Source organism: Panicum virgatum, chromosome 9N (genome assembly GCF_016808335.1).
Source record: "Panicum virgatum strain AP13 chromosome 9N, P.virgatum_v5, whole genome shotgun sequence".
NCBI lineage: Eukaryota > Viridiplantae > Streptophyta > Magnoliopsida > Poales > Poaceae > Panicum > Panicum virgatum.
This window is the reverse complement of record NC_053153.1, coordinates 68,709,983-68,721,886: the sequence shown is the minus strand read 5'-3', so window position 1 is coordinate 68,721,886 and position 11,904 is coordinate 68,709,983. Positions and strand designations below refer to the sequence as shown.

Sequence of the window (11,904 nt, the reverse complement as noted above, 5' to 3'; positions counted from 1 at the left end):
AGTTTTGCTCTCGTTTTTCCCCTGATGAGGCAGCACGGCCGGCTTGCGGTTCATACTGAAGAACCTATCTTCTTCCTCTGATTGCCTGAAGACACGCTCACTGCAATGCAGGAGTAGCGTCAAATAAAAAGGCTTGTCTGAATTTGGCGTCAATGTGCACATCATTTCCTTCAAGTGAGATTAGTCAGCTCACAACTCGCTAGTAGATTCCCACTGTGGCTGTGCAGATCAAGTCGTGTGAGCTCCAGAGGGACTGAGTCGGATCCGACCGGCCAACTAACGGTGTCTGGTCGCTTTCTATTTTCTAGTACTTTGGCGCCAAAGGAGATCTTTGACGACTGTATTGTTCAGCTAACTAATCAATCAAATCAGGAACCTATCTGGTGCAAACCATAATTTCGTGAAAATCTATACAAACCACGGTAAAAAAGTTGTCTAAATTCATTAAAAAATCACACATGTAGATGATATGATGATATACAATTTTGTAAAATATTTTATCCAAACTCGACTTCGTTTGTGTATCATCATATCATCTACATGTGTGATTTTTTTTGGTGAATTTAGACGACTTTTTTACCGTGATTTGCATGAGTTTTCACGAAGACTGTGGTTTGCACTAGATACGTTCCCAATCAACAAAGCTAGCGAAGCGAGTTTGGACCTCTGAGATTTTATCAAGTGCTACTCTGCAATTCACCTGGTATTGTATCTGTTCCTTTTCTTTGAAACTTTTCGGAAAGTCCGGGCACTGAACAATAATTTCCGCTGCCCTTCTCTTACCAATCCATTTCGTTTGATGGCATGAATTTTCGCTGCATGACTTTTTTTTTCTGACTGAACGGCTGAACACCACACTCTTCCATGGACTGATGGACGTATACTTGCCATCGTTTAAACCTGAGTGTAGCAAATCATGTATCAATCTCTGAGGCTTCTGTGCAGCGCTTCAGGTTTGAGAATCTTTTTCGAGCAAGTGTTATTGGCAGAACATTTGGTGATCTTTGCAGGCGACAAGAGGGGTTGCTGCAGAATGGATCTTTCTCAGTCGGGAACCGTTTGTGTCGTCGTGCTGGATAAAAGTCCTCGTTTAGTTGCGTTAAAGTTTTTGAAATAGAATTTTTCACATTTGAAGTATTAAATATAGATTAATTACGAAATCAATTACAGAACTTGTCTATAAACTACGAGACGAATTTATTAAGACTAATTAATTCGGCATTAGCACATATGTAGTGATGGGGGCACGGACCCAGGGTCCCCAGCGTGCCCACCTTAATAACGTCAACCCAATATCCCATTAGGCGCACACCAGCAAAGCCAACCAAGGGCACGAGCAGATGCCAACCTCCAGGGCCCGGCCCGGTCGGTTACCGACCCTCAAAGAGGAACATGTGGAGGCCTTCCGACCGAGGACCCGCCGGGTCAGCGCCGTACCGCGCGCCCCGTGCCGTGCGCACCAAGAACGCCACCCAGTACAACAGGCGTGTCGGTCAAGCCAGCCCTCGTGCGCCCGTACGCGCTGCCCCATCCTGCAGCACGCCACGCACGCACGATCAACATGGCCCCCTGACATAAACACAGTGCAGGCCGTGCAACCTACTCGGCCTAACGGATGGGGGATGAGAGAGGGTGTTAACGAGTTCCGTCCTGCACGCCATAATCACGACTCCCCCTGACACCACGCCATTACGCCAGGGACTGCGACAGGGCAAGGCTGCCTGACCATGTCAGGCGCCCTCAACGAGCGTGTCGTCCTTGGGTCAGAAGCCACGAGGGGAAGGACGTGCGGCGCCAATACGGACGGACAGGGGAGAGGATGACCGCCGAGCCCCGACTGAGCACCGAAGCCACATGGACTGACCAAGACGGGACATCAGCTTGACAACCTGTCGCCCAAGGAAACCGACCTGACACAACATCTCCATTCCCGACCGACCGGGCGGGACCCGCCGACTGACGAAGACGAAGGACCCCCGGGCGGACCAAGATATCACGATAGAACTATGTAAATGGGCCCCACCTTGAAGGATAAAAGGAAAAGCCCCCGCGGAGGAGAGGGGTTCGAATTCAAGGGAGTTTGAGAGAGCAGACCACTGCTTGAATGTTTGTAAGCTCCCCTCCAACTTTGAGCACTTGGGCTCGAGCAATACAACAAGAGAATCACCCCCAATTGGATGTAGGGCATTTTCCGGCCCGAATCAGTCTAAATTCTTGAGTCATTGTGTGTTAGATCACTCCAATTCAACGCACGACACACTAGCAATCGAGTAGTTTGTACGGCGGCCATATTTCGAGCCGACATGTACTGTAGCAATTTAATATCTAATCATAGTCTAATTAGATTCATTAGATTCGTCTCGCAATTTACATGCAAATTATGCAATTCGTTTTTTATTTTGTATAGATTTAATATTTCATACATATATGATTCTATTTCGATATAATAGTTTTGGAATTTTGAATTTTGCAACTAAACAAGACACAGACACTTTAAGTAAACTGGTACGTCGGACTTGCCTGTCGAGTAGTGGCCCGCCAATGGCATATCTCAAGTCTGTTTTTTTTTCCCCACTCGGGTAGAGTTGTCAATATCTTGGAGACTGACGAACAGACTAGTCTCTCGCGCTGCAACAATTTTTTTTCGCTCGGGTTCCAATTCCAACTCAGTCAGATATTTGGATCTTGGGTTGGGATCACTTCAGTTTGCAATGACGGTGCGAGCTCACGTTGCAGGCGTGGGACGAGGCTTGCCACCAAATTAGTTTGCGGGTTTGCGACCGTCCGCAAATTTAATTAGCAAATATATCTGGTGGAAACTATAATTTTTGTAAAAATCTGTACAAATCACGGTAAAAAAATCGTCTAGATTCACTAAAAATCACATATATAGATAATATGAAAATACACAATCTTATAAAATATTTTGTCCAAACTCGACTTCATTTATAATTTATAAAAATAACAAATTTATAACTATGCCGCTGATATGTATTCCGTGGGCATAGTGGCACAACCCACAACCCCGCATGATCCACGCGTACATCATGGTTGGCTGGCTTCCCACTACTTATCTATTTGCTTCCAGGCCACGAGTACTCCCTCCGTTTTTTTATACGACACTGTTGACTTTTTTCTTCAACTTTGACCAATAATATTTAATTAATTAGTTAGTTAAATAAAATAAAATAAGTATCTTTATGTCTATTATCAAGAGTCTCTTGAATCTAACTTGAAGATTTAGCTATTTGCATAAATATTTGTAGAAAAAATGAATAGTCAAATGAAGAAAAAAAATCAATGGTGTCATATATTTAAGAACAGAGTATTAGTGCTAAAAAATGTAAATAAAAATCTAGAAGAAACCACTGATTTAGAAATGCATTAACATTCAGGATCCTCATATGGTTCTATTCGAATTAATTAAACTAACAACTCGAGAATTGGGATAGATTACAACATCTGAGATGAACATGTTCAGCAATAGAACTCAGCATCTCACAATATTTTAAGTAAAAAAAAAAGGAGTAGCTGCAGATCATTCTTCCTTCAACCACAACCTGGGAGTACATTGAAATCAAAAGAAAAAATCTTGATTAGAGCAGTCGGACTATTATATGAAATCTTAGCTGAACAAGCAATCAGAGTGTATTGGATACTCTTGCAGAGTTGATAACTCTGATTTCAGAGCAATAGTGAATAAGAAGGCCAAAACAGGCACTACTTACTAACAAGATCTACTGTTCTAAGAACTTGGCAAAATAGCAATTATATCAAAGTAGTCAGAAACATTTTTCCGAAGTTATTACTAGTCTAAAGCCTACATTTTCATAGGCAAATCTTACTAAAATACAAGTAATTAGAATTTTTTTTTTGGTACTGAAGGATATCCCAAACCTTGAATTGGGGAATTGACACCTGACATTGCAATGTCTGAATTGCACTGACCATGAGATTCAGACCAGTGCAACTCAAGGGGAAGCAGAAATGTGCAGGTAATGAAAAATAACACCTGAGGTGTTTAACCATGGATCAATCACATTGGTGGGGATCTGTACGAGAAGATCCAGCATGCACCTGGGCAGGAACCTCCTGGCGGGCGACAGCACTGCCAGCTGCATGTCCCGGTTCTTGAAGCCGAACTCAATCGGGGAGGACACCAGCTCGACGGCCCTGCCGGAGGGGAACTGGATCCGGAGCTGGGACCTGAACACCACCTTGCCGCCGCCGAGCTTGGCGTCCCGTGGTCCCGGAGCACGTCAGCGAGGCCAACGCCAGCCGGCTCTGGCGCGACGGCCGCGTTCACGTGGTGTGCGCCTGAGGCTCCGCTCCGACAGGAACGGGGCGACGCAGCAGAACTGCTTAGTCTCGAGAATGGAGTTGGGGCTCATGGCCGATGAGGGACCCTCGGAGGAGCCGTCCAGGAGCCCTACCTGAGGCAGCGCCATCGCCATGAACGGCCTCGGGGACGGGAACACGTGGACAGCAGCAGCGGAAGTAGACGGCGGCGGGCGGCGGCGGGTGGAGTTGTTCGATGGCGGCGGAACTGGCGATAGGGTTCGCGAGACTTCGCAGGTTCTCGCGGGCTTGGTGATGCGGACAGTAGCGGGCCGCAAATAAATTGCAGCTGATCCGCTTGCATCGCAATCAATGAATTTGCGGGGAAGGTTTGCGGGCTCATGTAAGAACCCGCTCCGCCTGCGACTTGAGTGCGAGCTGGTCGCTCTGTCCTGAAATATAAACCATTCTGCTACCGTGTGTTTGGTTGGTGGGTCGAAATGTGTTGGGACGGGTTCGACCCACATCGACCCGTGTTTGGTTGGTGGGTTGTATGGGTTGAGTTGGTCCCTGAAGAGGAATATACTCCTTAGATGCGGGTTGAGTTGATCCGTCCGATTCGAGCGGAGCAACTCGACCCACATCGACGTCGTCTTCCTCCGTGAGTCCGTGAGCGCGTGGGAGGCGTAGCCGAGCTCCGGAGCGCGCAGCCGTGGGCATTGGCAGGAGGTGGGGCTGTGCGGCGCGCCCGTGGGAGAGGAGGAGGAGGCGCCATGGCGACCATGGGGGCCGACCTCGAGCTGGGGGCCATGGGGGCCGACCTCGATCTAGGCGGCCATGGCGGGCGAGCTCGAGCTGGGCGGCCATAGCGGGCGGAGGAGGCCGCCGGCGGTGCAGGGCGGGCAGGCGAGGCCAGCGCCGGCGCGATGGTGGTGGCGGAGCGGGCGGAGAGAGACAGCGCCGGCGCGGGCGCGGGCGGGCGGAGGAGGCCGGCGCGGTGCAGGGCGGGCGGAGGAGGCCGGCGCGGTGCAGGGCGGGCGGCGCGGAGGAGGCCGCCGGCGGTGCAGGGCGGGCGGGCGAGGCCAGCGCCGGCGCGATGGTGGTGGCGGAGCGGGCGGAGAGAGACAGCGCCGGCGCGGGCGCGGGCGGGCGGAGGAGGCCGGCGCGATGGTGGTGGCGGAGCGGGCGGAGAGAGACAGCGCCGGCGCGGGCGCGGGCGGGCGGAGGAGGCCGGCGCGGTGCAGGGCAGGCGGCGCGGAGGAGGAGGCCGCCGGCGGTGCAGGGTGGGTGGGCGAGGAGGCCGCCGGCAGTGCAGGGCGATGGCAGCCGGCGCCGGTCCGGCGGGGCCAAGCGTCGAGCTCAACGAGGAAGAAAAGGATGGAAGAGAAAGAAAAAATAGAGGGGATGACAAGTGGGCCCCATTGAGGACTGTTTTAACGGTGTCAAAATAAGCCCCAAGTCCCAACCCATTCCTGTATAACCCTCTAACCAAACAAAAAATTGGGTCGGACCCAACCTTCTCATCCAAACACTAGATGGGTCGGACTCGACCTAAAAATCAAGAATGGACCCAACCCACCCCCAAACCAAACACACGGCTATTTTACAAAATTTATTGAATATTTTCTAAATCTAGACAAATTGTATGTCTAATTTTATTGAACATTCTATAAATTTGGACACAGTAACATACTCCTAGAATGACTTATATTATATTTCAGTAGTGAGTACGACTGAATCGACCAGCAGCGGCTGCATTGCAGCGTGACATGTCGCTTTGCTCATGCTCCCTACGGACGCGCTTTGGTACGCTACACCCGAAACACATGTGTTTAGGTGCCCCGAATACGGCTCTATCCAATCAAAATCCATGCCCCCGATACATGACAAGACGGTCAGCCAACGAAATCCTCTATTTAGACCCTTGGCACATCCGTCTCTATTTCGAATGACAAGGACACTGCACCAATAAAATTCATAGCGTCGATTTTGCTGCATTTTACTCTATTAGACAAATACTCATGCCGTGCACACAAAACCCACTTACCTTTCACATGATTATTTTTTGATGAAGCCGCATGGATGTTTATATCTATATATCTTGACAAACCAAAATTTTATACTTCAAAATAGGCCTATCATTCCACCTCCCATTCATTGTGCTTCTTGGTGCTAAGGAAATAAGGAATGGGTCTTATCTATTTACTATTGTTGTGATGGGCAAAATTACTCTGTTTTTGTTACAACTCTGACGGATTGGACCGATAGATTCGAAAATTGACAAGTTCAAAACATGGTGTACAATTAAAAAACTAACTAGTGAATAATACGAGTATACCGTGTAGTTAGCAAATTGAATCTAAAACTTACTTCACTTATAGTATGGTATAATTTTTGAGTGAAACACTTTGCATAAATCAGTAAGAGCATCTCCAAAACTTTTTCTAAAATCTACTCTCTAAATGATATTTAAAGAGTCATTTGTAAAAATCACTTTACTCTCCAACAACTTTTCTATATAATGTGAAAAGTAGAATAACATAAATCCAGAGCAACGGAGGTCTACATTTAGACATCTATGAGCATCTCCAAGAGTCTTTCTAAATTTCACTCTTTAAATCACCATTTGAAGAGTCATGTACATAAAAATCACTTTCTATACATCTTCACTCTCCAATAGTTTTTTTATATTTTGCTTATACTCTAGAGAGCCATTTTCGCTATCTATCTTTGACTAGTGAGAAATCCAGAATAGATAATGTCTATATTTAGATAACCACTTAGAGAAGCTCTTGGAGGCTATTTTTCCATCAAAATCTCTATTCCTAACAATTAGTATGGATAGAGAGTCTCTTGGAGTTGCTCTAATTGAAGAGGCTATTGAAGGGTAATTTTTAATCAAAATTTCTATTTCTTAATATAATGAGTTTTTTTGGAGATGCTCGACGTGGCATATCTGATCAGATAAAAAAACTTAGAAGTATCTTTCCTTTTTCTCTAAATGAAAACGGAAAGAAAGAAAGAAAAAGAAAGCACACGAAAAATAAAAGCTTTTATGATGGAGGGTCCAAAACTCCAAATCCCCAAAGGCCAGAACCATCCCTGAGCCTCGAGCCCTCGACTAGACTAGCAGATTCTACCGCTTAAAAAACCCACGCAAAATCCCCCATCCCTTCCGCTGCTCCGCGCTCGCTTCTCGCATTCCACCGCTCACCATGGCCGCCGCCGTCAAAGCAGCTGGAGGTCGGAAGGGCAGTTGCTTCCTTGAGGTCGGCCGGCGCGAGATCGGCTCCTCCTTTCCCCGCGCCTCCTCCCGCCGAATCAGCGGCTCCGAGGTTCTTTTCTTCTCCATTATTGTTCTATGCGATCCTAGTACTTCGTCGATCTTCGATATCTATTAGTCGGCAGATGATTCGAGCATATCTGCTGCGTGCACATTGTTAGAGAAGGTGTACGAGCTCATATATCTGTCGGTTCGGTAGAATATGATGGCTGGAGGGTAGGACGGTAGGTTATGTATTCTTGATGTGGTTGCGAGCTTGTCTGTATCAGTTCAGAAACTTAAATCTACAAAATTTATGGAATTAGTGCTATAATTATCAAATCTTTAATCGTTTTTATAAAATTAGCCAATGCCAGAGCCTATATACTAGACATAGTTACACTGATGAAATGCTGCGTATTGTTTGTAACCTGGAGGGTAAGATTTATGTGTTTTGTTCATGTTTGATCTCTACTTGTTATCTAGTTTCTTTTAGTCACTGTTCATTTTCAAGCTTGATAAATGTCTTAATGGATCACATGCGTTACAAATATGGTCCAACCCGAAATGGCGAGCTGTATTACAGATTATGCTGATGAATTTTGTCATAGCTTTGGTATTTAATAATTTATTTCGACAATTCTGGGTTTCTAGATTAACCACCATTCTTAGTGCTAATTGCTTGTCATTTTCGTTTTCTTCTTGTGTGTAGCATATACTGATGCGGATGACTCAGTATGGAAAGTTGCGTGGACATGATGGCTGTGTTAATACCGTGAGCTTTAACCCTGCTGGTGACCTCCTTGTGTCCAGTTCAGATGACACCAACATTATACTATGGGACTGGCTTGCTAAAACTAAGAGGCTGGTTTACCCTTCTGGCCACCATGAAAATGTCTTCCATGCTCGTGTGATGCCGTTTACTGATGATAGCACTATTGTAACTGTCGCTGCTGATGGACAGGTTTGTCTCTACCAACAATGATTTGAATGGATACAATACATTTTCTATCTGTCGCACAAACCATAACGGCTCAAGAAACTTATATCATGATTTATTTTCTGGCATGTGAACCATGTGTAAAGAGACTCAGGTCATTGCACAGAATCTCATAATCAATTATTATGAAAAATACTGGTGTATGTGGAACACCGAACCCTTTGCCATCAAGTTGGGCAACAAATTTGTAAACCATGCTGAGCTTCTGCCATGGTTCTAGCTTATTTGTTTTTTTTACCTAGGTGGCATGATGTCAACTTTTATTCCATTCATAGAGTGCATCTATATTCTTGTACCAGCATTGCCCAAGATCCTTAACCAAGAAGGCAAGAACACAAAAGGCAAATCACATATACTTCTGTTTCCGTCTCAGGCTTTTAGCGTTCCAATCCCTTTTGCCTTCACTGGAGCATTTACCTTCAAAGTTAGGGATATACATGATTAGAACTTTGTTATTGTGGAAATTGTTGGCAAACAGGGCAACACGGCTCCATTCCAGCAAATGATTGCATGCATCTTTATGACCTTGTCCTGATGCATTTGCTTCGCTTAACTAGCAGTGTTTCTTGCACTGCATATTATTTTGATATAAGCATTTGCCTACTTTTCTTTTTTTTCCTTCCTATTGGGTATTATATTGGAAATGATTTTACTGGCTGCCAGCTGCTTGTACTCCATGCTAAAACACCATGCAGAGTCTTCTCTTCATTGCAACCAAATGAACCACTTCTTCCACACAGGTAAGAGTGGGACAACTGAAGGAGGGCGGTGAAGTGACAACCAGATTAGTTGGGGAGCACGATTCCCGGGTGCATAAGATGGCTATCGAACCAGGAAGCCCTTATATTTTTTACAGTTGTGGAGAGGATGGCTTGGTACAGCATGTATGTCACTGAGCCATTATCTGGTAACGTACACAATTAGTGCAGTGGGATTTAACTCGTTTTTTCCCTTACAGTTTGACTTGAGAAGTGATTCGGCAACAAAGCTGTTCACCTGCTATTCTTTCTTGAATGGCAGACGTCGTGTAAGACTGAATAGCATTGCCATTGACCCACAGAACCCTTACTATTTTTCAATTGGTGGTTCTGATGAGTATGTACGATTGTATGACATGAGGAGATTCCAGTTGGATGATTCAAGAAATATAAACCAGCCTGTAGATACCTTCTGCCCTAAGCATCTTGTTAAGGGCGGGAAGGTCCGCATCACAGGTATTGCATATTCCTATGCAAGGGAGATACTTGTTTCCTACAATGATGAACTTGTCTATTTGTTCCAAAGCAATATGGGTCTTGGTCCAAATCCCGTGGCAGCACAGCCAGAGTGTTTTGACATGCTCGATCAGCCACAAGCATACTCAGGTCACAGGAATTATCGAACTGTTAAGGGAGTCAATTTCTTTGGACCAAATGATGAATATGTTGTGAGTGGATCAGATTGTGGGAATGTATTCATATGGAGAAAGAAAGGAGGTGAATTGATGAGGATGATGAATGGTGACAAAAGTGTAGTTAACTGCATTGAACCCCACCCACATTTTCCCTTCATGGCTACTAGTGGGATTGACAAAACTGTCAAGCTTTGGACACCTTCCGCAAAAAAAGTGATGTCACTGCCTAAAAACGCAAAGGAAGTAAGTTGTTTTTACTTATGCAAATACGAGTGATTAGGGCTTGCACTTGCTACATTTCCTCCAATTTTACTTCTTACAATGTGTTATATCATTTCGTAAGCCTAATGTTGTTAGCCCGAGTGGTGCGAAGCAACCGGCGGCACTCCACAGGTGGGGGGTTCGAACCCCCACCGGGGCGAATTTCCCCGCCTGTGGGGAAAAAACCCCCTCGCTGTGCTCCTGATAGCTTGGGCTGTGTAGTCAGCCTGGCCCGGCCTGGCGTCACGGTTTCCCGGCCCAGTGGGTAACGGTCCCGGCCCGGGTAACGGTTCCAGGAAATGGCACCAGACCCAAGGTCAGAAAGAGCCGGGGTTCGGGGGGTTTCTCGGCCTGCGTTAGAAGGCCTCCTTCTTATAAGAATGCTCGGGGGGCGGCTAGCCCCTTGCAGGTCGAGTTTTTTTATATCATTTCGTAACAGATAATAGCCTCTAATGAACGGGGGAGAGAGGTTGACGCTTCTCGAGCGGAAGTGACGCTTTCATCTGATGTCATCATGCGTGTGTTGAGGTTGCATAGGAGACAGTCTGAACTGCATCAGGAGAATGAGCCAGGTGCTGCGGATTTCGCCAGTGATGATGATGCTTTCTACATTGGATTTGGAAATGCAGAAAGGGACGAAAGGGAAAACTCTGATCCCAGGGAATGCATTGTGACGTAGCTAAAGCAGGAGAATTTTGCAGCCTGGCTCTGGCTTCATGTTGGAGCAAACTGCACAAGTCCTAGTTTGCAGTTTTACATAAGAAGCTATGCTGCGGGATGTGCCTCCTACAATGCACCCAGAGGAATATAGATCGGGATACTTAAGAAGCTCAAATAGGTAGTGTGGCAGCGTTTCTCTTCGTCTGTTCTATTGTAGCTTTACTGGATACACTCAATTTCTCAAATGTCATATACATAGTTGTAGTAAAATAAATTGTGCTCCCAGCATGTGTAATTATGAACTGTATGTTGGCTCTTGCTGAGCCTGAATTGCGGTTTTGGCCGTGCTGTATGTACATAAGCTTTCCTTGGTGCTGCAACATTCAGAATCAGTATTTTAGTTGTTTCGCCTCTGGCAATGCATTGTCCCTGCATAATCTGGAAATGCAGTCGCTGGTGTTGGTGTCCACGGTAACCTGTACACCTGTAGGTTCTGACTTCTGAGTCAAGCAAGTATCCTGGTTGGCAACTTTGCCCAATGAACTCAGCGTCTGAATTCAGTTGTGCCATCTGTTACGTCTTCATCTTTAATAGCGTGTACTGTAACGTTGTGTGCTGAATTGCTGATGCCTCCCTTGGTGCTCCACCTAATTTTATTGGCGACTTTCCAGCTGCAACTTCGTTGATGCTGTAGCGTTAAGAGGAAGTTTTCGATTGGCTTTCTGTTGCTGTTGCCGATGAGACTGACGGGAGAGGCGTTCGCGCCCAGGGCGGACCGTGACGGGCAAAGACGACGACGCTAGATGGCACAACAGAGATTCACAGAATTCTGGCTTTTCCTGGTCGTTCCCGGGGGAAATTTTGGCCTCTGTCGAGCTGGCCTGGCCGTAGCGTCGTACGTGCTTCGCGAGGACGACGGCTTGACGCCGACGCGTTAGAGTTAGACCACCCTTCTTCCCTAGAAGAAGACGACCCGGTTGAGTAAGTTGGGCTGGAATTTCCTCTCCTTTTTCGTGAGTCTTTCCGGCGGCCTTGTTGGGCAGGCCCAAA

At 46.4% G+C, this 11,904-nt stretch overlaps 1 protein-coding gene and 1 pseudogene across 3 annotated transcripts; one reads left to right on the top strand and one right to left on the bottom strand.

The window, feature by feature from the left end:
- Nucleotides 1-3,344: 3,344 nt before the first annotated feature.
- On the bottom strand, nucleotides 3,345-4,805 carry LOC120689295 (annotated as a pseudogene).
- A 2,544-nt stretch (nucleotides 4,806-7,349) lies between these two features.
- LOC120692173 (DDB1- and CUL4-associated factor 8-like) lies at nucleotides 7,350-11,254 on the top strand. 3 transcript variants are annotated; one of them, XM_039975412.1, is made up of 5 exons: nucleotides 7,350-7,613; nucleotides 8,253-8,504; nucleotides 9,281-9,424; nucleotides 9,499-10,176; nucleotides 10,634-11,254. In XM_039975412.1, the coding sequence occupies exons 1-5, from the start codon at nucleotides 7,494-7,496 to the stop codon at nucleotides 10,871-10,873; spliced, it is 1,434 nt and encodes a 477-aa protein (XP_039831346.1). In that variant the 5' UTR covers nucleotides 7,350-7,493; the 3' UTR covers nucleotides 10,874-11,254. The 3 variants fall into 3 exon arrangements, with proteins under 3 accessions (XP_039831346.1, XP_039831348.1, XP_039831347.1); XM_039975414.1 differs by having other exon boundaries at nucleotides 10,723-10,860; XM_039975413.1 differs by having other exon boundaries at nucleotides 7,351-7,613; nucleotides 10,732-10,887.
- Nucleotides 11,255-11,904: the final 650 nt, after the last annotated feature.

Bases quoted from the DNA above. Each gene is read 5' to 3' on its own strand.
- LOC120692173 (XM_039975412.1), top strand. From the start codon at position 7,494: ATGGCCGCCGCCGTCAAAGCAGCTGGAGGTCGGAAGGGCAGTTGCTTC. The intron at 7,614-8,252 runs GTTCTTTTCTTC...TCTTGTGTGTAG, and splicing joins GCCGAATCAGCGGCTCCGAG to CATATACTGATGCGGATGAC. The intron at 10,177-10,633 runs GTAAGTTGTTTT...ATTTCGTAACAG, and splicing joins TGCCTAAAAACGCAAAGGAA to ATAATAGCCTCTAATGAACG.